This window comes from Camelina sativa, chromosome 7 (genome assembly GCF_030686135.1).
Source record: "Camelina sativa cultivar CO46 ecotype springtype chromosome 7, ASM3068613v1".
NCBI classification, from domain to species: Eukaryota; Viridiplantae; Streptophyta; class Magnoliopsida; order Brassicales; family Brassicaceae; genus Camelina; species Camelina sativa.
The window spans coordinates 7,744,007-7,771,923 of record NC_141886.1 but is presented as its reverse complement, the minus strand read 5'-3'; the positions used below and the strand labels follow the sequence as shown (position 1 = coordinate 7,771,923).

At 33.8% G+C, this 27,917-nt stretch overlaps 4 protein-coding genes across 7 annotated transcripts; all 4 read right to left on the bottom strand.

The window, feature by feature from the left end:
* Positions 1–338: 338 nt before the first annotated feature.
* Positions 339–2,049, bottom strand: LOC104700676 (dof zinc finger protein DOF2.1-like). The gene is made up of 2 exons (XM_010416212.2): positions 1,842–2,049; positions 339–1,477 (listed from the first exon to the last, which is right to left on the bottom strand). Exons 1-2 carry the CDS (start codon positions 1,854–1,856, stop codon positions 629–631), a joined length of 864 nt encoding a protein of 287 aa, XP_010414514.2. The 5' UTR covers positions 1,857–2,049; the 3' UTR covers positions 339–628.
* A 6,032-nt stretch (positions 2,050–8,081) lies between these two features.
* LOC147941017 (uncharacterized) lies at positions 8,082–10,294 on the bottom strand. The gene is made up of 8 exons (XM_087458350.1): positions 10,202–10,294; positions 10,052–10,141; positions 9,859–9,966; positions 9,506–9,766; positions 9,377–9,409; positions 8,990–9,292; positions 8,454–8,876; positions 8,082–8,375 (listed from the first exon to the last, which is right to left on the bottom strand). The coding sequence occupies exons 1-8, from the start codon at positions 10,277–10,279 to the stop codon at positions 8,082–8,084; spliced, it is 1,590 nt and encodes a 529-aa protein (XP_087314476.1). The 5' UTR covers positions 10,280–10,294.
* Positions 10,295–11,159: 865 nt separating this feature from the next.
* LOC147941016 (uncharacterized) lies at positions 11,160–14,876 on the bottom strand. Its single transcript, XM_087458349.1, has 10 exons — positions 14,845–14,876; positions 13,786–14,757; positions 13,101–13,542; positions 12,883–13,015; positions 12,412–12,784; positions 12,315–12,339; positions 12,051–12,146; positions 11,523–11,753; positions 11,394–11,462; positions 11,160–11,294 (listed from the first exon to the last, which is right to left on the bottom strand). The coding sequence occupies exons 1-10, from the start codon at positions 14,874–14,876 to the stop codon at positions 11,160–11,162; spliced, it is 2,508 nt and encodes an 835-aa protein (XP_087314475.1).
* A 2,752-nt stretch (positions 14,877–17,628) lies between these two features.
* LOC104700674 (B3 domain-containing protein At3g06220) lies at positions 17,629–23,071 on the bottom strand. Of its 4 annotated transcripts, none has more exons than XM_087458837.1 (10): positions 22,000–23,071; positions 21,330–21,435; positions 21,048–21,219; positions 20,861–20,943; positions 19,816–20,402; positions 19,529–19,730; positions 19,130–19,370; positions 18,837–18,991; positions 18,492–18,524; positions 17,629–18,410 (listed from the first exon to the last, which is right to left on the bottom strand). In XM_087458837.1, the coding sequence occupies exons 4-5, from the start codon at positions 20,927–20,929 to the stop codon at positions 19,914–19,916; spliced, it is 558 nt and encodes a 185-aa protein (XP_087314963.1). In that variant the 5' UTR covers positions 20,930–20,943; positions 21,048–21,219; positions 21,330–21,435; positions 22,000–23,071; the 3' UTR covers positions 17,629–18,410; positions 18,492–18,524; positions 18,837–18,991; positions 19,130–19,370; positions 19,529–19,730; positions 19,816–19,913. The 4 variants fall into 4 exon arrangements, with proteins under 4 accessions (XP_087314963.1, XP_087314964.1, XP_087314962.1 ...); XM_087458838.1 differs by having other exon boundaries at positions 19,816–20,399; positions 21,768–23,069; XM_087458836.1 differs by having other exon boundaries at positions 21,768–23,064.
* Between the last annotated feature and the right edge of the window lie 4,846 nt (positions 23,072–27,917).

Below are 27,917 nucleotides of genomic sequence, written 5' to 3'. Positions count from 1 at the left end.
AAGCAATCATGACAGAATATCTTGAAACTCACCACTCACATTTCGAAACCCAATGTCTTTTTTTTTTTATTCTTTTGGCTCTGACAACAACCAGTGGAATGTTGATGGACAACATATTAACCAAATCAACAATTATGTTGATAAAAAAGTTCTTTAAAACTATATACACCAATTGATATATTTCTATCAAATATGTTGAACCCTAAATCATACTATAGCAAGAGTGGATATGTCACACACTTTTTACAGTGATGATGTTTTAAACAGTTTTTAATCCAGTCATGCTGATCCTTCTACTCAGAAAAGTATTATCATATCATCATAACCAAATAAACGGATAATGCAAAATAGAAATCTATTAAAGAGTAACAAATAATTAACCAACCCATCCACCATTAAATTACAAATTAAAACAGAAAAGAAGAAAATATTTTTGTTTTCGAAAGAAGAGAATTCTAAGGCCTTTTGTCTCAACCAAGAAAATTGGGAAACGAAAAAAAGATGGAAGCCCTAGAAATTATAAGAAAAACCAAACATCCCCCCATATTAGTGAAAGTGGTATACAAACAAGTGATGACATAAACTTTAATATAGAGTAATATTGTTTATTTATTTAGTAATGATCTTTCTAGACCAAAGGAGCGTTGAGTAAACCATTATTATTCCAAGATGAAGCCAACCCATTCCAGCTTTCCCTTCCGGGATCAATCTCCGGTACAACTCCGGCAGAGTCACCGGTCATCTGCCATGGAAATCCCCATAAGACCTTGCTAGGACTCTCTGAGATATTGTTGTTATTTCCCACGTTCTCTTGCTTTCTCTCGTTTCCTTCCAAAGAAATCCCCAATGTAGAAGCCATCTTGATATCACATTGATGATTGTTACCATTTCCGGACATACACCCATAACACAAACTATTGTTGAAATTATCATTTTGTCCTCCAAAGATCCCTGCATCATTGGCTGAGTTTCCATAAATAGAAAGATCGCCTCCAAAACCAAAAGAAGGGGTAGTAGCCTGAGATGATGAATGATGCTTTTGAAGAGTAGCGAAAGCTAGGTTGAGATCAATGGAGTCGTAACCAAAAGAAGATTGTGGCATTCCCGTGATCAAAGGGTTATTATGAAGAGGATCATTATGGAAATTAATAGACTTATTGTTGTTGTTCTTGGAGAAAGATGAGGATCGTTTGTTTCGACGGCAACCACCACCGACGGGGACGTTACGGAGGGTACCGCCTTTAGTCCAATATCTCCGACAAGATTTGCAGAAGTAACGAGGTTGAGAGAGACTATAGTTGTTGTAGTAACAAAACTTTGTGTTTGGAGATTCACATCTTGGACAGTTTTGAGCTTCACCTCCTAATTTTCCTCTTGATCCTTTCTTCTTCATCTCTTCTTCCATTTTCTTATTGTTATTGTTGTTTCCTTTTGATGAGCTTACCAATATGGTTTCCAAAGTCTCGTTTGAGATTTCCTACACAATCAAACAAATTTCATTAAATTGTGCTGACGAGTTAAATCATGAAGGTTACTTTATAGCCGTACGTGGCGTAGATTCTTTTACCGGCAATAATTCTTTGTAAACTCATCTTGTCTACAAGAAGACGTTTTTTTTTTTTTTTGAAAACAGGGGTTTGAGATAAGCGTAAGCTAATCAAGTTAACACAACATTAAATTGGTAACATATATAGTTCTTGACTCAGCAGAAGTTTTAAAAAGTTCTCAAAGGGTTTTAAGTGTTTTTTACTTCGGTAGATGGAATTAAGAACTAAGAGAGCTCAAAATTGTAAACAAATAAAGTGTTTAAAGTTTTTACAAATTATAGAACAATGAATTACCTGTTGAGGATCCATCCATGCAATAAAGGATAGAAGCAAGTCAGCAACGATTACGTAGTTATATAGTAATAATAAGCAATTATGGTTGATATTTTTGCTCAAACTCCAAAAGAACAAGGAAACTAGAGAGAGAGAGAGAAACAAAGAGAGTTTGGGGAAAAGTGGTGAGCAAGAGATGAATAGAGAAGAAGAGCACGGTTCTTAATATATAAAGCAAAGTAGATAAAGTCTGTCCTTTTAAAATCTATGGTTTTTTTAATAATTCAAATTATTTCTTAATTGTAGCTACTTGTTGTTTTTTTTAATAATTATTTTGATATTCACATGTGAGTCGGGAGATGTTTTACAAAAGTCTTCAACTTATATATTAACTTAAACTTTTGCTCGATAAACCTTTCTTTTTGTTGTGCAAAGTGCAAACTTAGAATTTTAACTTTGTTTGTTACATATATTTAAACTAGAACCGTAAGGAGTCTTCTTCTTATTTTATTTTTCTTTTTTTTCTAAGACATTTATTTTTGATAAATTATCTGTTTAACCAAAAAAGATCTAGAATACGTAAAAATAAAAAGAAAGGAAGTAGACAATAGTGATGCTACAAATATCTAAAAAAGAATATTAATCGAAATGAATTGAATCCCCAAGACTAAATGACAAGAGAAAATATCTTATGGATCAATGAGAACCAAAAGAGACATTGAAGAATATCAGTTTAAACCGAAGAAAAAAGATACGCGATCCTACTTAGGAAAAATTTCAATTGACTAGATAGTAATTGATCATTCTTAATTTTGTGATAGAAAAGAAGTGTGTGTCTTATTGAATATGTAAAAACAAAGTTAGAAGTACCAAAAAAATTCTATAATCCATATGCTTTATAATTCTTATACACTTCTCAAAGTCTATATCTGCTCACGAAAAGTTAATATAACACAATTAGAAATGAATGGTGTTGATTAATAACATAAGTTGGCTTTATTTTGGTCGTACACATATACGTATATTATGTACACACAAGTCAAGACGACCGAATCTGGCGTGGGTTCAACTATATACATGTGGACCCTGCCACACCAATAGCCACCATCACCATCAACCAACCCCAACCCCATTCTCATTTCAAATTCCACACCATTACGCGTTCGTGTATGTGTAAGAATATACATTTATTCTCTGTACGCGTATGAAAGTATACATACTATATTAATACATTTCCTCGTCTACATATGTGTACAACCAAGAAAACTACTCCAACCATTGCTAGTAAGACGCTTAACATGCAAATTTTGCTACTAAGAAAAAGAAGTGGTAACCTAGTTGTGATATAAAGAGATTGGTTCTTTTTGGTTCTCGATTCAAAACTTTTTTTTGTATGGAGGGGTTTTTATTTTATTTTAGAATATCCAAAATATGATGATCTATAGGATGATTAAGAAGATTATAGACCGAAGATTCGGAATTTAGACAGTTTAAGTTATATTTGTATTTTTTTTGGTAGGAATTTATATTTGTATATATGATTGCAATGTTTTTATACTAAAATAATATACTATTGAATAATAATAAATGAGGTTGCTATAATAATATGTCTATCAATGAAAAAGGAATCGGATGCGGCGTGGCTGTACAATTATACGGTCGTGGGGGCCGATTAGTTAGAGAACACACAGAATTGAGGATGTTGATTAATTCATTCCTATTTTTCATCTGATTTATGCTGTTATAGTTTATCTTACGTCATATATAAATAACTGTATGAGTTAGTGCATTGCATGAGTTAGTGACGGTAGTGGTATCGTTATTTTAATATTTTTGTTTACTTAGAAAGTACTCCACCCTAAAATATCCGAACTTCATATGTTTTTCAATTCCCTAATCTTTGTTCTATGAATGATTGGATGAGAATTGTGCTTATGATTTCGAAACACCAGCTGAACAGTCAGATCAACCTTTGTTTAACACCTGCATGTAGTGGTAAACAAAATGGTAATTGGATAACTAGATAAGTGAAGTTTAGGTTTGTAATAATGTAAAGATGTTTCTCTTTTTAGAGATAGACAACTAGTAGATCTAACACCAGATTAGTGGGTTGCATGTGCTCTACGATGAGCATAATTCTAGCAATCCAAAGTGGTGACATGAGATAGGTATTAGCCACATCTGTTAGTTTATTTTTATTTTTCCTCCCGTTTAATTATTATATATGTACGAAAAAAACATGAAGTGTCAATTTATACAAAACCTTTATTGCTGACATAAGAAAAGTACAAACCCTATTATTTTGTTTACAATTGGAAATTCTCATTAGAGGAAAAATGACTTATAGAATTAACAAGAAATGCCAAAGCCAACGAACAGAAATTCCTACATGTCAGAATATTTAAATATAAAATCTCCAATATATAAAGACAACTCTTATTATCATATCAGTTAGTAACAAGAGTAGAGAATATTTGCATATTCTGACATCAATTTGGATAGATACAATTCGACAAGCATCATGTTGGGAGTTCAGTGACTTCAGCAACGATGAAGCCGCAACTAACTAAATTGTAACCATGTGAAGGGAGATTGTGTCAGTTAAAGAGATGATATATGATTTTTAATTTGTACTGGAAACATCATGACCCTAATCTTTTATATATGGAGCAGGTTCTGAGTTTACTGGATTATGAAAGCTTGAATTGTATATCTTCTCTTTCAAAATTCTTATATTGTGGATAGACGATGGACACGTCACAATTTCTTGAACTCATCATTTCTTTTTCAGGTTTACTCTAATTTGAAACAAGTATTATATTCTACTATTTTAGAAAGAAAAGTTTCAAAAAATTGTTCAGAAAAAAAAAATATATAAACTAACCTCTTTTCAATGAAAATGCTCAACGAGTTTAATCATGGGTATTTATATCAATTTGAATAATTTGATATTAAAACCTATATCTTTATAAAATATTTATTTAGTTTGTATTCTGCATGGTATATTATTCATTTATTTATTTCAAACGTTTATGAAACACAAATTATTATATATTTCACCATTTAAATAGTTTTTGCACCATTTTGTTCTCCGCTAAACATAATTGTTATGTTGAATATATAACAAACATGTTTGATATATATATATATATATATATATATGTTCCGTATTAAGCACACTTTATTTCCTTATGCACCTAAACCGTCTCATCCACACTCTATATATTCGCTTTCGCCTTTCAAATCCAATATGTGTATATTCTATTAGACGGTCTTTGATACTCATGATTCATCGTAAATAGCTAAACGTACGTATTAAACTAATATGATGTGTCTAGAAGAGATAACAATGTGAAACTTCCGTTCCACATCAAAATTCACGAGTTTGTATATTTTGAATTGCGCCAATTTTTATCAATACCGTACGTAGCTTTTAGTTTAAATGGCATGCAATTCTAAAAGTTAGTTAATCGTCGTCTTTAAGCACATTCGAATCCCTTTTGGAATATCAAAATTTACTAGTAAATGTGAGAATCGCCTTTCTCATATCCATTGATAAATATACTAGAATCACCATACCATCGAAAAAAGCAAGTATAATGGGAATTATATTTGTAACCGTGATTTGCTTTCTATTCAAATTCCAGATTGATCTGAGGTACAAAGGCATCTATCTTGAATCTTCTGTTCTTTTTTTACTTTTGTCGGCTGTTTATACATAGTATATGTAAAATCGTTATTAAAGATGTAAATGTTTAATTATTTGGGAAGATAGTTATGAAATATTAGGGTGATAAAGTGAGGCACTGATCACATTTGGAATGCATTTGTAAGATTATGAGAAGTCAGGGAAATGGGCCAACCTATGTTTCTTTTTGACTGGTCAAACCATTTGATTGCAATTAAAATTTGCTCTTTTAGTCAAAGAAAACAGTATAATTATAATGTTTAGAATAAACAACTTGAGTGATATTTGGGGAATTTTGGAAAAAGAATGGGCCACTCAGTGTACTCTGAAGTGGGGAAGTAGCTTATGCGAAGAAAAGAATCTCGTAGTAATATGATATGATGTGTGTTTGTGTGTATCTACGTGCAAATAATGCGAAGGAATCTCTATGCGTGGATAAGGAAAAAAAACCAATTCCATCATTATGTTTTTTTTTTCTTCTTTTGTTTTTGCTTGATTGCTTAATTTTGATGATTGATTTAGACCTTTTGGTTGGTATGTGGATGGGTATTAAATCACTCATAACACATGATCTAAACATTTTGTTACCATTTTTATTAGGTCAAGTAGGACTAAATTAATCATACCGTAGTTAGAGTAGGACTAGCAAGTAGCATTTTATTTGCTTTCTTGATCATTATATATTTTATTAGAAACGCTATTTGGTTAATACATAGTAAAAAAAAAATGAAACTCGAACAATGTAAGTTATAAATACATAACATCAAATATCAAAGTAATTCGTTTGTATCCATTTATATAATTCAACAAACTTAAGGTAGTCAAGTAAAATTGAACGATTTATATTGGGTTTCAAAACATTAGGGTTGAGTATTTCTATTGTGACTTTAATAATGATTGATCACTATATCCGTTTTAAATAATAAGAATAAATGGATTCTTACATGTGTGACAAAAAACTATATGTAACTCGAACAGATAAATTAGAGTTTATAGACGCGAGGGTGAAGAATATAAATGTAAGGAGCAATTGACATAACCTAAGAAATGACAAGAGGTAAAATGGTGGGGTTCACAAGGGAAGGAGATGCATGCAAAATCCAAAAGGGTCCAGAGATAGGACAATGGAATGGAACAGCCTTAAGAGCTTATTAGGAGGAGGCCCTTTAGATTGATCAGTCGGTGCGGTGTGGGTCCTTTTTGTTCGCGACAAAGATCGATCCAAACTTCTTCCATATGCTACACGATCTTACACGTGGCTTCACCTCATTACCTTCTACCGACACACGAATATTTTTCGACTTAGGAGGAAAGTAACCAAAACCAACTTGGCCTTATACATATATATACACTCATCCAAATCTTTCTCTCGTTTTTTTCCAGATTATTTTGAGTAATAATTGATACTTCGCCTTTTTTGTATAAATGTTAGTACTCATGCCGTCGATGTGAGCATTTTGTATAAGTACATGAACCTTGACATTTGTATTATTCACAAACTACTAATTACACTAGTATTTGGTATTAACAGTTTACTCGAATTCATCACGCCAAGACTAAGCTGAAACACGTTGATATCGTATAAATGATAAATGTAGACTACAAACATCTAGTACTATTTTTAGCGCCGCAAATATATACAATTTGATGTCGTTTTTGTTTTGTATTTTAAACTGTTGAGCTTTTGTACAAAAATTTACCCCTAAAATTCTGTATGAAACTGGCATACAGAATTTTATAAGGGAAGTTTCCATCGAGATTATTACAAAGGGTATCATTTGTTTTTATAAAGTTTATCATTTGTTCCTATTAGCGCCTAATACCGACGATATAAAAACACAAAAAATCTACACGAATGATACGTCCATCAAACTAATATCATGCACGATATGGACGGAAAATGAGATTACATATCAGTTATTATTTATATTAAATCATAATTTTCCCATAATATTGTAACGAAATAATTGTTTTTTCTCTTTTTGGTTTTAATGTTAAGAATATTTTACATACGTAAGAAAGAAGAAAAATTCTACGCGACTACGCATGAACCACTAAAAGAAAAACGCTTATTAATAGTATACGATTAACGCTATAATAAATGTTTAATGGCGTTTTCATAAACGATATATTCTCGACAGTTATTTTAGGTCTGACATATACTATAACGTTTTTTATTGAATGCTATTATAGGTTCAGTTTACCATTGCAGTTTTTTATTACGCTATAATATAGTAACTTCTTCCATAGCTTTAATATTTTGTCATTATCTGTAAATATATAGCAGGATATTATGTGTTATAATAAGTTATGTTATGGCATAATTGTTTTCTGCCATATTGGTATTTATTGCAGTACTGTGTATGCTATTATATGTGTTTTATGACTGTTATATTTTGCTGTTAAAGATTTAGTACTTTTTGTGGCATTAATATAAATGCTATTGAAAGTGGACAATATTGAACCAAAAAGCCTGTTTTCCGAATCCATTCATTTATTCAACCAAAAACATTCAACCAAAAGCATTCAACACAATGTCACAGTCAATCCAAAACACACAACATAACAAGCTACTAAAATACTTTATTGTTTAACATGATGACTTTGTCTTCTGGCCATGCGATAGATGTTCCTAATGCATCTTCCATACTCTCTATTTTTGAACATGGCCTCCAAACTGCAGCATTGTTCACCTTTACAATATCGACCCAAACTCTAACTGCATTTTTTCCCAAGGGAACAAAGTGGACAGTTTGGTCAGGGTTGTTTGAAACCCAGCGTCCTTCGGCAACTACCCACTTCAATCCTGTTACATCCATCAGCTTGCACTTCTGATTTTCTTTAACAACTACAGGTGGATTGTGTCGCTGCAAAATATAAGTTATTACTGAAGGTTATAGAGTAAACTATATCAGTTTCAGATCATCTAAAACAAAGAAAATTACCTCAGATCTCCTAACTGGCGATTTTGCCGGTTGTTTATTTGTCTTCATAGGAGATCTATGTGGACAGACTTCTGAAACAGTTGCATGAGACTTTGCACCTTCGTCTTGATCAATTGCGGTAGAAGTATGCAGTGCAGAGTTTTGGCCAGATGCATCTGAGGTATTTTCAAATACAACTGCATGAGCCGGCCATGCAACAAAAGACATATCCACTAAGTATTTTGTTTCGATTGTAGGCCTCCATAGAAATGTATCAGGTTGTAATACGACATCCACAAATACTTTAACAGCATGTGGTCCGAGAAGAAGTCCATTAACCAATGCTTTTGGATCTTGAGATTGCCAACGGCCTTCAGCAACCACTTCATCCTTTTTAGACAAATGCAAGAGTTTGCATTTGTTCGATGGTTTTGTGGTTGGGCTCTGTCAAACACATGCATACAACATCCTCATTTTGATAAGCAAAAAAAGGAAAAATGCAAAGGTAATCAAACTTATTGAGTATAACTAATGTTCTTAGACATATGAGACTATACCTTAGGCGCAATATCATCCGTTTCGATCCCCTGATCCAAAATAACACATTTATGGTCAGACCATGCTACTAGTAACCCAACAGCTTGCTCAATGTTGAACACATTAATTGCAGGTCTCCATAGATACGCATCTGGTTTGATAGCCGTTTCAACCAAAACTTTAACATGATTAGGGACTAAGGGAATATCATTAACAAAGTCAGCTGGATCTGTTGAAAGAACAAGACCCTCAGCAACATTTTCATTAGTACCAGCCCAATCTACCAACACACACTTTGGTTGGGATTTTCCTCTGTTAACAGTCTATAAAAAAAACATTTTCATCAGTACCTGAGTCGGATGCAGAAAAGTTTGAAATACAACGTAAAATCCTCATGAAGTACTTACTCTTGCAGCTGAGTTCTCACCGACTTCAGGCTCGTGTTTTTGTAATGTGTTTTAATGATTAAAGTAGGTATTGAAATAAACGAATATATTTAAGTCCAGAGATATATTTAAGTTGTAAGTGTAAATTTTTTTGCTTACTTTGTTTTTAATTTCGGCAATCTCCTCTCGTAGTTCTTTTACTGTTTGTAGCAATAGAACTTGTTTCTCTTGCATTTCAGCCATAGTCTTGTTCTTAACTTGGAAACAAGCTAACTTGGACATACTCATGCCTCTCCCCATTGCCCTTAGCCTCCCAGGATTATCAGTGCCTAGTAGTTGTGAAAGGAGATCATCTTTAGGATTTGTTGAATTCGATTGAGGCTGGGTATCAACTAGTTCAGCTGCTTTTCTCTACAAATAAAGACATAAAAACAAATTGAAAACATACCACATGTAGTAAATCCAAAATGCATAAATCATTTTAATAAAACTTGACAAATTACAAACTTTGTCGCTGCATTTGTATTCACAAGTGTACCATCTTTCTTGGTACGCGACTTGACCCACACCTTTAGTCTTGTGACTTCAGATGGATCTGAGCTTTCCTCTTTCTATGTATCAAACGAATAGGTTGTTATGAACAATAGTAATGAGCTTATAATATAAGCAATATTATACATGTTATTAAAAACTTACCATTTCTTCGGCGAGTCTAACCATCCCTTTACGGCTACAAGTATGAGGAATCTGCATGCTCCTTCGTTTCTTATATTGATCACTCACGACCTACCATACGAATGTTAATAGTATACTATGTAATTAATATATGTTAATATAAGGTAATACCTTAAAAGCTTGACTTGTTTTGAATTTGACAAATTTGCGCCATTCTGTTGGAGAAATATTTTTTGGACGCAGATTCATCCTTTGTTGGTTTCTCTGAGCTGTATTAATCTTTTGAACAATTCATGCTTTATATGCTCTCCATTAACATCTCATTTGCTTTAGCAATGCAACCTTTTGATAGTCCTCATCGACATCGAACCTTGCGTGCATTCATTTAAAAACATCCCATTTCATAGACTTGAGTTTTTAAGATAATTATAATAACTCTTTAAAATACAACGACACGATACATGAATTGATTTCCATAAAACTGTTCTCAGATCTTCACTTACTTTCCTCCAGTCTTCAATAATGATAGGTACATGCTCTCTTACCAATGTACCTAAGTATGATGACACCTTAACCGACCCCCGACCATAAGGTTCTCCCATTTCAGTGAATTGAACATGTTCCCGAGTATTGGGATCCTTAGCTATGTTTTTCATCCTTGTTGGTCCTCTCTGTTTTTTCTTAGGCCTACAATCATGCTCTCCAGATAATGCAACCTCACCTTCAGGTTCTTCCTCATTCAATCCCGCAGCATGTTGTTCGTCATTTTGTTCCTCGTTCACTTCATGATCTGGTCCTTCCATATGTTATGATTGCAGATATGTCTGTCCATCTGGTTCTAAATTTTTAAGTTCCAAAGTACAAACAAACTCAGGCTCGTCATTGTCCAAAACCTTCTTCTTTTTTCCTCTTGTCTTCCTATTTGGGGTCATCTTAATTCACTTGAAATGAAAATGAACAAGCATATAGAATTAAAGCATAGGCTTAAAGCATATAAATCAGACCAAGTTAGAATTAAAGCATAGACTTCAAACATAGACTTAAAGCATAGACTTAAAGCATATAAAACAGACCAAGCATAAAATTAAAGCATAGACTTAAATCATATATAAATCAGACAAAGAAACATTCACACATATATGCCTTCACAATCAGTCCTAGCATTTTGAGCTTCCTCCATGTCAACATCAATATCCGTAACTGATGGAAATAATCCAAGATCTGCATCTTCAACATCTTCCTCACTGTATCTTCTTGATGGACCCTTCATAACAACATACCAATTGGATGATTCATTGTATCTTGAATAAAATATTTGTTTGGCTTGAGAGGTTAATATATAAGGATCCTTTAGAAAGGATACCTGACTCTGATTCAGGTTAACAAGCGTGAACCCATCTTCCACTTTTATGCCATTACCTCCAACTGCCCACTGACATCAGAATAAAGGAACACAGAACACATGATAATCCAACAGAATAATATCACTAACTGTTCCGTAGTATGAAACCCAATCAGCGACATGTGCAGTATCTTTTGCACTGGATCTACACATCGCAATTGCCTCATAAAAACCCCCAATGTTCTGAGTTTGCCTATCAACTGAGCAAGTATAAAACCGTTGTCCATTCACTATATAACCAGTATATGATCTTGCAGCACAACGTGGACCATAGGCAAACCACTTAAATGTTTCTTCATGTACTTTATAATCCATAGAAACCTACCAAAATTAAACAAATAAGTCAAACACATAAAGAGTTGTAAACTAGAAATCCCATAAACAACATAAGCTCAATTAAAACATGCCTGTTCTTTCAACCAAGATGCAAATTTCTGATATGCAAACTCCATAAAAATGTTGCATCACGTCTGCATCTTGCATTTGTGTCTTGGAGATATTGTAAGTGCATGCTTCAGAATCATTAAAAAGTGTGCATCAATATATATTCATGTACTCTTAATTATTTGATAATTTAAAGTAAAATTGTAGAGATACTTACTCTACAAAAAGATCTACAATAGCCATATTGTGAATGACAGCCATATGTGCTATTTTCATGTCCCTTTCTGTAAGAGTAATTGGACAACCCACTAGAATAGACTTGTTCTCATACTAGAATAGACAACCCACTAGAATAGACTTGTTCTCATACTCAATATTTTTTTCTGGTTTTGCCTCAACGTTGGTGGTCTTTTTTAGAAAGTTACTGCAAAACTGCATACACTCTTCTGCAAGGTAAGACTCAGCTATACACCCTTATGGTCTTGCTGGGTTTCTTACAAAATCTCCAAGAACTTTCATGTACCTATGCAAAATAAGTAAGATAAGCAACACGACATAAGAAATTTGTAACCTATTCACAAAATAGTATCCTAACCTTTCAAATGGATACATCCATCTAAAATGGACAGGTCCACCAAGTCTAGCTTCCCTTCCAAGATGAACTGTCAAGTGCACCATAATGTCGAAGAAGCTTGGAGGAAAAACCCGTTCAAACATGCAGAGAGTTTCCACAATATCTTTTTCCATTACCAACAGTTGTTCCCTATCAATAACTCGCTGACATAAATGGTTGAAGAATGTGCATATCCTTGAAATTGCAATCCTGAGAAATTTAGGTAATAGACTTCTAATTGCAACCAGAAGAAGTTGCTGCATCAACACATGATAATCATGTGATTTGAGTCCAATAATCTTGCAGTCCTCTAGTGAAACTCCCCTTGATGTAATTGAACAATACCCATCAGGACCTTTAAATCCAATAAGACACTTACAAAATATTTTTTTCTCTATCTTGGATAAAGACCAAGGTGCTGTCGGATCCTAGGATGCAAATCTTTTCTAATACCAAGGACTTCCAAATCCTTACGAGCATTCGGACCATCCTTTGATTTTCCACAATGTAACAATGTAGATACAATACTTAAAGCCACATTTCTCTCTACTTGCATTACATCCAAATTATGTCGTACTGGTAGTTCCTGAGAAGGAAAAAACTATCAATGTCAGAGTTCAATACAAGTTAAATAGAAAATATTGATTACAAGATGTAACATTTGGTCATACCTCCCAATACGACAGTCTGAAAAATATTGACTGTTTCTTCCATCTAGATAACTCATCCTCGTCTGTTTCAACTTCTTCCTCATCCTCCTCTAATTCACTAGTTACATCCTCACCATCAGATTCTAACCCAACACAATGAGGCTTTTTGATCTTCCTACTAGATTTCTTAGCATTTCCAAAATTATTTCTGAAATTTTTCAGAATTCTGGATATATCTAGACCTGATAATACCCGACGTTTCCTCCCATGTTCAAGTTTTCCATCAAACCATGACTTCTTGTCTCGATATCTGTGTGTTGGTGGTAGATCCTTTCTATGACACATATATACATGCTTCCTATAGAACTTCAACCAAGTACTATATGTGTGTTTCCCACACACAGGGCATCCCATTTTACCCTTCACTTTACATCCAGCAAGATTTCCATATGCAGGAAAATCACTAATGGTCCAAAGAAGCATTGCCTTTTAAGTAAAATTAGTTTTACTATAGGCATCGTATGCTAACTCTCCCTTGTTCCAGAGATGGCACAGATCATAAATAAGGGGTTCTATGTATATATCAATACTATTTCCAGGCTGGTGTGGACCAGGAATAAATAGAGTAAGCATGATGTTTTCTTTCTTCATACATAGGTGATGAGGCAAATTATAATTTACTAACAGGACAAGCCAACAACTATACCTACTATTCTTCATGTCGAATGGATTAAATCCATCTGTGGAAAGTCCAAGCCTTATATTCCTTTCTTCAATAGCAAAAACTGGATATTTATCATTCATTTGATCCCATGTCACATAATCTATAGGGTGACGCAGTTTTCCATCACTGCTCTTGTTATTAAAATGCCATCTTAGATCTTTTGTCATTTCCCCCGATCTGAACATTCTTTTTAACCGTGGGATGATCGGAAAATACCGCAAAAATTTATGAGGGACACCTTTCTTTATTTCACCAGTTTGCAGGTTAATCTTCCATCGTGAGGCATTGCATTTTGGACAATTTTGAAGCTTCTTGTACTTCTTTCTGAACAGACAACAATCATTTACACAAGCATGGATTTTTTCATAGCCCATATCAAACGACTTCAAGAATTTTTTCACCTCGTATAAAGATGTACGGAGGACATTATCCGTAGGCAACATTCCAGGCAATGTCTCAAGTAGATCATTGAAACTCTTGTCAGACCATCCATTTTGTGTCTTCAGTCTAAAAAGTGACACAATAGCAGATAGCTTGCTATGATTTTCACAGCTTCCATATAGTGGTGTTTCAGCATCTCGAAGCTTAGCAAGGAACTCATCTTCTTTCTTGTCCTCAACCTCTGCAATCTCACCCAAGTCATCCTTACTAACCATTTCTAAATCTACATTTTCTGCAGCTCTGTATATATCATAAATTTCATCACTCCAATGATGCTTCTTTGCTTTACCCAAAGTCCCTGAAGTAACTTCTCCATGATGATACCAATCTGTCTGTAGCTTGTAAACCTCATCCATTCCTCTTGTTACAAGATGACCGACTACTTCACTGATCTCATGACGATCTACATTACGACAGTCGATGCATGGACATACTATGACGTTCGTGTCTCCTAATGCTGCAGACACAGAGCGAACAAAACTCCAAGCACCTCTCTCATAAGCAGGATCAGCTCTTTATTTCAGAATATTAAAACCCCAAATTATGTCTAAAACTATACAGTCTCACAATCAAACCAAACTATAAAATGAAACTCCATACCCGCACAAATGTACCCATGCCTTGTCCACCATTTTATGTTCTTACCTTAGTAAAGCATTTAATACAACAATTAAACCAATATAGCTAAGACAAATCACCGTATATATAGCTATGTTTGACAAAACAAACAACTAAGCATATAGTTCATATGCAAGACGTACCAGACAAACGCAGAGTCACAACAGTGTACTACTTAATAGAATCATAATTCAACCACAGAGTCAAACCAATATAGCTAAGACAAATCACCGTATATATAGCTATGTTTAACAAAACAAACAACTAAGAATATATAGTTCATATTAGCAACAGTGTACTACTTAAATCAACCACCAAACAAAAGAGGGAAAGCCACAATATTGTACTGACCTGTCGGGTGAATACAATTACCAAAAGAGTAGCTTGAATCCCCTGAAAACAATCGACAACACTTGCAAAGAAAAGAGAAAAAAAAATCAGAGTCAATATATAAACAAATTTGGTTGTATACTTTGTATCTGCTTTATACAACTAAAATCGTATAAATCCAAACTTTCAAAACCAATATTTGTTTGTTTTCCAATCTCCAATTTTGCTAAAACTCGAAAACCCTCAAAATCAAAACTTTCACATCAAAACCCTAAAATCGAAACTTTCAAACATTCGTTTGAGAGTAAACTACGCCCAAAGACCTTCGATTGAGAGATTTCATACTTTCGAATGGAATCTCAGTCCCAAAATCAATGGATACTTTGAGTGGTTTAGACGGCCTCAGTCCCAATATCGACGGATACTGTGAGTGAATAAGAAGGACGAAATTGAAAAAGTGGCTGTGAGAAAAACCTTTCGCGAGCTAAGTGAAAAGGAAGAAATGTTTAGGTTTTGAGAAAAGGGGGAAATGTCTTTAGTGTTCGTGGGTTTCTAATTTTTTGTTCTAAATATTGTATTTTTTAGCCTCCCGCTTGTCCGATTTCTATCACCGCATTTAGAAAATGTCATTATATGATAATCAAAATCAACCATAGCAATTACAAAACACGTGCTATCCTTATGTGCTATTTAATAAGTGTTTTGTTTTGTAGTGAACATAGAGACGAGACATCGGTTTTGGTGACCCATGCATTCATCTCGTATATCTAGTTGGTGGATCATTGAATCATGCAAATGGTTGCTTAAAAACAAACAAACAAACTATAATGCCGATAAGTAAATAAATGATATTAAAATTTTAATACCACATTGTCTGGAATAAACAACGCCAGAGTGAGATAAAAAAAGAAGAGATATCGAGGCAAGAAACGGTGTTGGGCCAAGTCTTAAAAACCAACAAACTATAATGTCGTTCTCCAAGTGAATAACGTCACATATATCATGTTATTTGCACACAGTTTTACGGCTTTTTGCCACTCTTGTATTTTCTTTCTCGTTAATTTGAAAGTTTCGGGTTTATGTACATATATTTTCCAATCAATCATCTTTTCTAGTGAGAATTGAAAGAAAACTCGAATTTATTCCTATAAATAGCTGGGAGTTTTTTTCAGTTTCTTACCAAAAAAAAGAATATACACATTTTTTGTCTTAATTGAAAATAGGAATAAGATTCTAAAAAGCGTGAGAAACTAGCCCACATAAGTTCGGTTTAGCGACAGGTTCATAATCTTGAGCAGCAAATTCGATGGCTAAAAGTCCATTAGTAAAGGAAAGGAAATACCATGATATAGACCTGTTCATAACACCATGTCACCATGATATCCTTACGAATAGGGGATGGTCTACTCCCGATCTTTGTCATAGACATCCTCTACGTAGATTGTATCTTCCCTTCCTCTTATTCACGTCCTTTACTCGTAGGATAGAAAAAACAATGCTCGGATTCTCCATTCCCCTGATCACACCAATCAATTCTACAAGCTTAATTGCAGATACATGTTCCTACAAGATTTTTGTTTTTCAATTCACAATGTATGCAAGAGATTTGATGAAGGCATTAAAAAAAATGTGAAACTTTGCAGATAGCTTTTATTGACTGGTTTGCAATGAAGTCAACATCTGCATAAGTATTTTACAAGCATGGTCAAGTCTCTAGAGAGTATAATAGGATTAAAGCACCCGATGGTCTACTTTATCCTGAGAACGAGCTATAGAAGCTAGGCATGCATGACTAAACTATAGTTAACCATGTGAAGTACATACCAATTTCAAGTAAAATCGAGGTTATCAAGTAACTCTTTGTTTCAGTTCAAATTGCAGTCCTTGTACTGCTTGACACAAATGTTACTTTATCCTCCAAGAATTGCCTAAACTTCATGCATCAAAGCACAGAGAAAATATATCAGCAAATAACAAAGAATAAAATAAAGAGAGAGATAAATGATATTAATAGCCATTTTCGATAAAGCTGATAACATGAACACTGATACAAGAAACTTAAGTACATGTACTTTGGGAATGCCATTAGTATGCTCTCAGGTTTTATATGATACAATTCAAGAAAACACCATATGTGTAAACTGCAACAGATTCAACAAAGTATACAGCTGTTGATGTGCGCATTGTAAGTTAACATCATTCTTCCTAATGAGGCCCTCAAGATTCCTTATATATTTATCAGTTTTTTCTATTGAAAGGCGTTGAATTGAGTATGATAACTATCATATTTTAACGTAAATCATATTTTAACCTTTAAGTAAAGAGCTTTACTAATAGTTAATTTGAATGCTGGTGAAGAGTATGAGTTTGAGAATATGATTAATAGGTTATAAATTGTATGGTTCACATAAATATGCCCAATCCAAGACACTGAAGTTGAGATTTTTAATTTTCATCATTAGGCTCGTAGAACTGAAAATTTTAAACACAACAGACCTTACAAGAACTGTGTGGCTACAACTACAACTGAAAATAAAACGTTACAACATTGAAGGCAATACATATATAAACTATATATATATATGTATATATAGTCCTCTGCACCTAAACTGTGCACATAGAGAAGAACTTACCTTACACCGTGACACCATTCATATTTACAAATGACTCCTACCGGTTTCTTGAGTAAACAAGATTGGTTTATATGGATCCACGTCCACCACTCTTATGTTCAGCCCGTTCATGGAAATTTCCGAGCTTTATGAGGATACATGGATGACTTTTGGAGTGTTCTCGTTGGTGGTGGAGGCGGCGGCATCAAACGGGAGTGATTCTTGAGCTTGCTTGAAGATGAATGTTTTCTATGTGATTCTATTGGGGATGATGATGAGCTTGGGAATGTTCCTTTCTTGTTCTCCATTGTTGATAATTTCAGTCTCTTTGAAGGCTTAAGATGATGATGATGATGGTTATGTATGCTCTGCGGCTGAATCTTTTCTCACATGGTTGTTGTTATTGTTGTAGTTGCTTGAGTTATGATCGAAGGAGGAAACATTTGTCTTGTGCCTTTCGGAGTTTGGTTTTGCGGGCTTTCATGGATTTCTGAGAGAGCTTATTCGGCCATCTGAGGATTCCATTTGGGTTGTTGTGTTTTTCGGATTGGACTGCAATGTCACAGAGCGTTTGAGCAGCTGCTTGTAGCTGTGGACAGGAAAGAGCTGTACAAAAAATATCATCAACATCAGAAGAGGATTTTTGATAAAACTTGAGGTAATCAGTAATAGCATGTGAAAACATACCATCATCTTGAACATCTCCTGATCCCTCTGGTTCTGCATTTGATGAGAGATAAATTGATATTGTATAGTTTCAGTAATAAAAGAAGAGCATAAAAGGGGGGGGGGGGGGGGGGGGGGGGGGGTGTGGGAGAGCTAATTATTTCAAACCCAGAAGCTAATTATGTATCAACATAATTAAATGATTATGTATATATATATATTGGTTTGATGATGCTTAGTCGTGGCTTGGGGTTATTATAGGCTACAGTGATGAAGCTTATTTACAAAAAAAAACCAACCAACGCAACCTTTATTTTACTTATAAAAGAAAAAAAACAAGAACAAATCTTCTACAAGCTTGCTTACATAGCTGAGGAGATTAGCACAGTTGGGGTCCGACAGGGAGAACGTCCTGTTCATCTAGCCAGTTACAATCTCCAGCACAATAACTCCGAAGCTGTAAACATCCGATTTCGTCAGAGTATATACCCTCTCCCGCATATTCTGGAGACATGTAACCACTGTATATGTATGTATAATAAAAGTCAATGCTAAGGAGTTAACTAATTCAAATATATATATAGATGAATATAAGGTTCAAAGCATTTTTTAATTTTTCAGAGATTATGATACATATATATGATATGATGATGCCTTACTAGCTTCCAGCCGCCGCAGTGGTAAAAGCTTCATTCTCGTTCTTTCTGCAGATTCTTGCCAGGCCGAAATCTGAAATTTTTGGGACCATATCTATATCAAGTAAGATATTTCCCGGTTTCAAGTCCCTATGTACAATTTTAACCCGTGATTCCTCTTGCATATATTCAAGCCCTCGCGCAATGCCATCAATTATCTCAAATCTTGTCTGCCAATTAAGTCTAGAGGATTGGGTTCTTCCACCTACACAACACAGATTGGAGTAAAGTATCAAATTCCCACAAACAAAATTATCCATTAGTCTGATTATCTATTATTACATATGAACTATGCATGGACTCTCTCATTAACAAGTCATGCTACGTACGAGTTAATAAGTTAGTATATTACTAAACACTAACCAAAGAGATGGCCTTCAAGGCTTCCGTTTTCCAACTACTCGTAAATCAAGACCTTTTCTTCATTGTAAGTGCGGAGGCAAACAAGGTTAACGTGTTGAAGGCGTGCAATCACGCTAACCTCGGTCTTAAATTCAGAGAGGCCTTGTGTTGAGGACTCGTCAAGCTTTTTAACTGCGATTTCTTCCCCGTTGTAAACCTGTCCCTGCAACCAAAAGTGCATAAAATGAAAAATTGAGCATGCATAAAAAGTCCAAATTATTCTCTAGTCTATAACTCCTCCTACTAACCTTATAGACTTTACCAAAGCCACCATGTCCAATTTCATTGGAATCAGAGAAATTGTCTGTGGCCCTCAATATGATCCCAAAATCCATCTGTTGGTTCTCTATTGTGTCTGCTCCATACATGTCTGTATCAGTTGGCATGAGTACAACCTCACCTCAGCAGATTCCACAGAGATCGTTGTTTGTGTCTGGACTATCAGGAGAATAGTCAGAGTGTCACTCTTTGCATCAGCATCAATGGCCTCTTCTTCCTCGTCTTGTATGACGCTTTCAAGAGAACTCTCATTGTTTTCACTCTCTGTCCCATCAGAGATTTCTTCAACTTCAACGGCTGCACGAATCTCCTTGCAGCCTCCGTGAGCAAATATGCTCACTTCATAGCGTCTGTAACCATCAAAGACAAAAATCAAGAACTCTCCATCTTTGATGTCATTATCCGCCACAAAATTGGCCCAGCCTCGTTCAAAATACACTTGCTCTTGCCTACTCTTCATTGCTACTTTCCAAATCTTTCCACCAGTGCCCATGAGAATGCCAGTCTTGGGCAACGGACGCGGCAAGTGTTCGTAGTACGAAACTGGTATCAGCTTCTCAACACACAAAAATTGACTCATCAGAAGCAAAACAACAAAAAAAAAACCAGAGACTCTGTCTGCAGCCGAGGCTTTCAACATCCAACAAGAAACAGTAAAGGTTAAAGGTTAAAGTTCTCAACTGACAAACTATGCACAAATATGCTTACAAACTCAGTTCAAAAACCCTCCAAGATGCGGTTAAACTAGGGATTTGTACAAGCAAGCAAGCCTCATCTTCAAAAAAATTTGAACATAGAAGAGACATCTGAGCGAAGTAAGCCTCTATATATCTACTTTTGACTCATTCTCAACCATATTCGAACATGTCTGATGTAAACAGAAAAAATCTTAAAGCTTAAGTAGCTAAGAAAGTTACAACGTTGGTTCAGATCTCACTCACATCAACACTAAACATATCCAGAAAAAACAGATTTTTCCATGAAAAACCAGTCAAGCAGAGAAAAAAAACTCACCAAGGAGTCAGAGCTGTACTGGGAAAGATAGACACTGAAGAAACGAGGAAGAACATCACCGGAAGCCATGGAGGTCGTAGGAACTGTGAGAGAGAGACAGAGAGAAAGAGAGCAGATGAGTAAGTGAAAAAATATGAAAAGTTGGTAAATTTAAGAGAGTTTGGGAACCATGAGAAGAGATTCTAACCAAGAAGCAAGTCTTTCTAGTCTTCTCTTTGATTGTGATACGAACAAAAGGAAATTGAGAGAGAGAGAGGAATGGTAGCAGAACAAGTTATTTCTAGGCAGGTTTTCAGCTGACATTTCCAATCTCAATACACAATTGAAAAGCATATGCCGGTTAGTTAAGCATCGGAAACCTGCAAAAGAACATCTTTCAGTTTTGTTATAATTACTTTGGTAACATGTAAAGAAAATCATATCATGTCTTTTTAATTTCATTCGAAGTTGTTAAAACATCAGAACTAACATGTCTTGGGAAGAGTCGCATCGGTGCTTCAATACAGAAACAGTGATGCTAAGGAACTTCAGAGTCTCTGAAGAACAGCAGCAATACGATACTCACAAGATTCCACCTGCAGGCACAACATAGAAAGGAACTTAGTCTGTGTACAAGTGTTCCTAGCAACAAGTACCATGAATGACCAAGGAAATAGGCAACAGGAAGAGAGATGCTAAGACTATATGGTAGCTAAAAATGATATCAAGTTAAGTTCTAGTGATAAGCTACATCAATACATTCTTTACAACTATGAAAGGTCCTTGAAGATCATAGAGAGATTACAGTCCTATCTTTTGTGGCTGTACGTAGCAAGACCAAAAGTTCACACTCAAAACACAGTGACACCAAATATAATGAAAACTACATGACATGTGCCATAAGAATAACTAAAATCTCCAAGCTCACTGGTCAAGGTGAGCATCTTCGACCAGCTTCCTTGACTCCTGACCACTTCGCTTTACCTGTTAACTACCCAATCATTTCCATAAACAAATAATTTCTCTGCCTGAACACATACCGCGGGATATTCAAAACCAAATGTGGATAAGTAATCATGTAAAGGAGAATGTCCTACACATGCTTACTTAAAGATACACCAGAGAAGGATCAAAGATGTAAATATCTAATTCTCACTAACTTATGATCATCGGAACAAATGAAACTGTAACCGTCGCTCGTGTAACTAACAAACTAATTCTGCAACCGTCGCTCGCGTAACTAACAGAACTTGGTCAAGACTCTGCTATAAAACCTTCAGAATCAGCGACTATGATAACCACACTACTCCATTCTTCAATTTTTTTTCTTTCTTAATTCTGATTCTTCAATGCCTACTCTTCCCGAACGCATCGATGGATGGCTCGCCGCCTATGGGGACTTCGTTGCTAACCTCAGCGTTTCTTCTTTGGTTCTTCTCGCCGTGTTAACTGGATCAGCCGGAGTTAAGTTCCTCATGGATCTGAAGATACCTTCGGTGGAAAAAAACAGTCGCTTAATCTTTGGCTTCGCGTCGGTGTACCACGTCGGAATTTCTTGGTTCATAGTCAGGTATCGTAGGAATCAGCAGCCAAATCCGCCGCCACAGCAACAGCTACAGCCGCAGACGCCGTCGCAGATTCCAAACATCGTCGTCTTCCTGAAATCGGGCTATCCGGTGAGTGCTTTGGGGTTCTTCACCTTTGTGGACGATCCTCTCAAGTCCATAAAGAGCTTCTACGTTCCAGCGATATGCCTCTGCAGTTACTTTCACATTCTGGTTCTTTTCACTCACGGAGTCTCTACTTGTGCGAATCCTTCTCATAATACCAACTGCTATTTTGAGTGGCCTCGGAAACATCCAGTTTCATAGTCTTGAGAAACTTCTCAATCTCCATCTTCCCGTTGTTGCTCCTACACCAACCAATCCGCCTTCGCCGCCGGCTGTTGATACGAGAACCAAAGCACAAAAGAAAGAGGATAGAAAAGAGATGATGAAGATGAACAGAACCCGCCAGCCACAGGCTTCCAGTTGTAATCGCCGCCGTGGATCGAGCATCTAACTCTCTCATCTCATCACGTGGGCCGCGACAATTTTTTTTTTGGTGTGCGAGATTTTTTTTTTTTAGTGTGCGAGATTTTTTTTTGGGTGTGTATGTTTTGTTAGTCGAGATTTTTTTTTTTTTTTTTCAGTCGTCGAGAAGAAGAAGAGTTTACATGATGACATGGCACATAGAAGTAGGATTCTCATAAATAAATAAATGAATGAAATACAGTATAGATAACTTCATTAATGATTACCTTTCACAAAGTCTTCGCCTCTTCGGTATCCATTTGGTACACGAATAAATCTAACTTTTTTTTTACTTTTTTTATTGTATTACTTTTCTCCATATCTTTACTTGCTATGGTGCCCGTTCACGACACTTGCTAATGCCAAATTCGTAATTTTGTTTGAAGGATCAAAACTGAATAAAATTATTTCTGTTATTTAAATTTAATATTTAATTAAAATAGTACAAAAATGATTTTTGGTTTTTATACTTGGGTCATTCTAGTTTTCTTATAAGTTTGGATATTAATCTAGTTATTTTTTTCTTAAATTTGTGTTAAATAAGGTAAATTCCAGTTTTAAAATAAAGAGGAAAACAAAATAAGAATTTGATTATATTTTTGTACAACTTTTCATGAAATTGGGAAAGAGGATTAAAGAACATATACAAGAGTCATTGCCAGAGTGGCGTAATAAGGAACTCAGGGAATCTCCAATGGGGTCTCTTTAGCTAGGTTTCTTAGAAAAAAATGTTGAAAAATACTATCAGAATCATAATAAACGTGGAGAATCGTCTCTAAAAAAGAGAATATGATCAACGTGGGATGCCAAGTAGAGAGTAAAGTTTTGAAAATTTTCGTGAGGAACATAAAAATAGTTAACAAAGTATTAATAGATAAATTAACAACTTTTGCTATGTATATTGAGTTTTCTAGTCTTCTCGCTTTCGTTTTTTTAAGCAGATGTCGAAATCTTCTTGTGCTTAACTTTACTCCCACAAAAGAAATACTCTACTAGTCTACTGTCAACTTCACAAATCGTTTAGATTAATCTAAACCCACTATAATTATAATTAACAAAAATCATGACATGATCTCAAAACTTATGGAACCTTCTAAAAGAAATGTGACATTTAAGAATAGTAGTATCCATCATCCACAAGCATATATGTGTCAAATTTTTAAAATTGGCTTCTTTCATTAAATAATGTACAACTAACATACACATAAAGAATGCTCTGTAATCTCTGTTTCTCTCTGACTTATATATCACTCTCATGACGATAGAAAATAATAATCACAACCACGATTCTGCTGCCTTCGTATCTCTCTCAGGCACGTTTCCACAGAGCGCGTGTGTTTTCTTTGTTATTCACATTCAAATGTATATAATTCTCCATGCATCAACAAAACTGATTTGCTCAAGGCTTAAGACATATCTATATAATCATGTTAAACAAAAAACTTCCTCTCACGTACGTGTGTATGCATGCATATTATATAAAATTTTTGTTTTCACAATTTCAATATTTGTAGATCAGTCATTGTGTCTATAACAGAAAACGCCAGTCAAAATATCTTTATTTCGTTTATTCTCTTATATTAGAAATTTGTATAACTTTATTCATATACAAATGAATTTAAATTGAGACATTATGAACTATGAACGTCATAACTCATCCCATATTAAGAAACCTGTTATACTTATTATTCTCTCCGTTTCTTATTGGATTTTTAGGAGAAAAAAATGTTTTGAAATTGCTGATTTTTCTAAATTTCAATGCAAAAAAAATATTATAGAGATTGTTTTCTTATTTATTATATTATGTTTAGGTAGATATTTAATTATGTTTTAGTTTAAAACTAAACAAAAAATAAATGATTCTTTAATTTGTGTGCATGCAAATGAAAAGGTTATATATTAAAAACGGAGAGAAATAAATAACTACATACTTAAAAAACACATTATATAGAACAAAATCAACTTGTTTTATTGTTATGATTCAATAAAATATAACATTAAAAAAAAAAAACTAAACTACAGTAGCTAGAAATTCGAAATTATAAACGTACAGAATATATTGGAAGAATAAAGTGGATAAAAGTCCAGAGACAGATTCATATTCTTGAGCAGCAAATTCGATGGCTAAAAGTCCATTAGTAAAGGCAAGGAAAAGAAAGAGTAGACCATGTCCAATGTCCATCGTGCTATAGAGTTGATAGGATGAGATTCCTCCGGCGAGCAAAGAAAAGGTCGAAACAAACACGTCCATGGTAGGGTAATAGAAAGGGATATAAAACATGACAGGTAATATGATCAATGATATTACAAATCTGAGATATTTTAGTACCGGCGTTACTGATGGATCCGGATAGTCGTCCAAGAGTAAACACTTGAAAAGCATCACTACTAACAAGATCATTACGCCAAATCTTATCGGAGAAAACAAAACCTCACTTCCGGATCTCAACAAGCCAAAGATCGAGAGAGTTAACAACGTATGCCAAATCCCACGAGTGAATACACGAAAACCCTTGAATCTCTCTTTCTCCAAATGTTCCCACAACATCGTCGTTAAACAAGGGTATCTTTTCTCTTCGGCCACATCAGATTTTTTGTTTTGTATTGTTGGTTTTTTTGTTGTGGAGGCTTTCTTTTTCTTTCTACCGTAAAACTTCATTGTTGAAACTTATGATTTAGGGATTCTTCTAAAGTTCTAATATATATATATATAGGGGATAGAATCTAAACTATAACAAACGAGGTGGGTTTAATATAGCTCCTGAAATCTAGGTGTGTGGATCTACATGAATATATATCAAATCTTTAATTTATCTTCTTAATTTTTTCTTTATTTTTCTTTTATAATTTATTTAACTTGGTGATCTATATATATATATATATATACTAAAAATAGGCTCGCGCGATGCGCGAGATATAATTTATTTAACTTGATGCGCGAGATATATTTAATGTTTTTATTAACTACAATATATATCAAATTTAGAAATATATTTTTGAAATGAATTTTTTATGAAAAGTTTATTTTTAAATTTTTTAATATGTGTTTCTTTATAAATATGGTTTTTAATGTTTTGACGCAAAATAAAATAAACAAAACATATATATCAGAAATATTTTTGATTAAAGTAATTAAATCCCTCAAAGTTCTTTTGTTTTAGATTTTATTGTTTTGTGATAAATTGTTAGGTTCTTATAGCATCTCCAATCACACTCTATTTTAAAGTCAATATTCTATTATAGAGTAACATTGGCTCCAACACTACTATATATCTTACTATAAATTAGAGTAAATGATAGGATTACTCTATATTCAACTTTCTTTTTTTTACACTAACTCTATTTTAGAGTAAAAAATAGAGTGATACATTGAAAAAAACTATGCCCTATTTTAGAGTAAAAAATAGAATATATGTTGGAGATAGTCTTAGCACAAATGAGGTTTGTGTAGAGACGAGATAAAACGAAAATAGTTTGCTATTACCAGATAAAACTCATCTTTCCCTACATCTTTAACAAAGCTTAAAAAAATATAGATGGGATCAAGACTTATATGATGATTCGCTAGACCTCTATAACAAGAAAATTATTATGAAGTCAGTAATCGTGAAAATAAATAAATAAAAATTATGTTTTAGTCTCAATCGTAAAGAAAAATAATTGATAAATATCGATCTTTTTGCAAGTGATTTTACAACTTTATATATTCTTTAACTCAATCTTAATATTTGATTTTCTTTTGACTCCACAATATGTTGGTACCTTTTGATTTTCTTCAATTATCCTCCTACCAAACTTCTTGTGAATTAGAAACTCTATATAAATGCTGAAAATATGTTCTTTTAATTATTAAAAAATGAACTCTTCAACCAATCAATAAACTAAACTTCTGAAACCTGAATTTTGTATTATACTAACGAGATTATGAATCTAGACAATATGTTTACACAGAAGAATCACCAATGATTATTTTGAATAATTAATAAGTGTATTTCCGATTTAGGGACTGGAGCGTCCGTATTTCACATGTGTATAGAGAAGGTAATCGTCTTGCGGATGGATTAGCTTCCTATGCTTACTCTTTATGTTTAGGTTTTCATGCTCTGGCGGTAGTTCCAAGTAGTGTTGCTTCGATTTTATCGGATGATGCTCATGGTACTACACGTCCAAGACAGATTTGTATTTCATTTTATGTTATGAATAATCATGGGAGACAAAGTCTCCCATCTCCCATAAAAAAAAAATCAATAAACTAAACTTCTGAAACCTGAATTTTGTATTATACTAATGAGATTATGAATCTAGACAATATATTTTACACAGAGGAATCACCAATGATTATTTTGAATAATTAATAAGTGTATTCCCGATTTACCATATACTCCAATGTTTACTCTCTAATCTCGTAATCACCCTTAATATAATTTTTATTGGAATAATGCATATTAAAATATGGCTCATGTCATAAAACTTTAAGAAATATCTTATTAATTTTTTTTTTAGATTTCATATATTATCTCTATTTTCTAATTATTAAAACTAATACCTTTAAATTATTTTTGGAAACTATTGTTTTCTGTTATTTCATGGGGTGATTAAGCAATTATATTCTGATACCATTATATTATTTTTATTTTCTTTTAGTACATAAGTTTTACAAACAGTTAACCAGTAACTTATAGAATATTAAATACACATTTAATTTTATATGAGTTTGTCTTTAATAGAATAAATGTGATTATTGAATACAATGTAATTTTAAAAAATATATTAGAATATATTTGGTAGTTTAAAATTTGTCTATTATAAATTAATTTGGTTTCAGTTTTTACTTTAAAAGTAGAAAAACTTTTTTTTTTATTTTTATTGGTTTGATCAGTAGTTTTATTTTTAGGTTAAATGGTATATGCTTTCATTAGGAAATATCTTAAATGTTAAAACTAAAATTTAATAGAAATATATTTTTGTAACAATGTGAAAAAAAAAACTTTTAAGCAAATTATACA

What these genes read in the sequence shown, in the direction of transcription:
- LOC147941017 (XM_087458350.1), bottom strand. Translation starts at nt 10,279, where the DNA reads ATGAATCTGCGTCCAAAAAATATTTCTCCAACAGAATGGCGCAAATTT. An exon ending in TTAGACTCGCCGAAGAAATG is followed by an intron (nt 9,967 to 10,051) that starts GTAAGTTTTTAA and finishes TTTGATACATAG; the next exon opens with AAAGAGGAAAGCTCAGATCC. An exon ending in CGCCAGTTAGGAGATCTGAG is followed by an intron (nt 8,376 to 8,453) that starts GTAATTTTCTTT and finishes TATATTTTGCAG; the next exon opens with CGACACAATCCACCTGTAGT.
- LOC104700674 (XM_087458837.1), bottom strand. Translation starts at nt 20,929, where the DNA reads ATGGCTTCCGGTGATGTTCTTCCTCGTTTCTTCAGTGTCTATCTTTCC. An exon ending in AGTACAGCTCTGACTCCTTG is followed by an intron (nt 20,403 to 20,860) that starts GTGAGTTTTTTT and finishes TTGTGTGTTGAG; the next exon opens with AAGCTGATACCAGTTTCGTA.
- LOC147941016 (XM_087458349.1), bottom strand. Translation starts at nt 14,876, where the DNA reads ATGGTGGACAAGGCATGGGTACATTTGTGCGG. An exon ending in TGGATGTATCCATTTGAAAG is followed by an intron (nt 12,340 to 12,411) that starts GTTAGGATACTA and finishes TATTTTGCATAG; the next exon opens with GTACATGAAAGTTCTTGGAG. An exon ending in GGGTTTCATACTACGGAACA is followed by an intron (nt 11,463 to 11,522) that starts GTTAGTGATATT and finishes TTCTGATGTCAG; the next exon opens with TGGGCAGTTGGAGGTAATGG.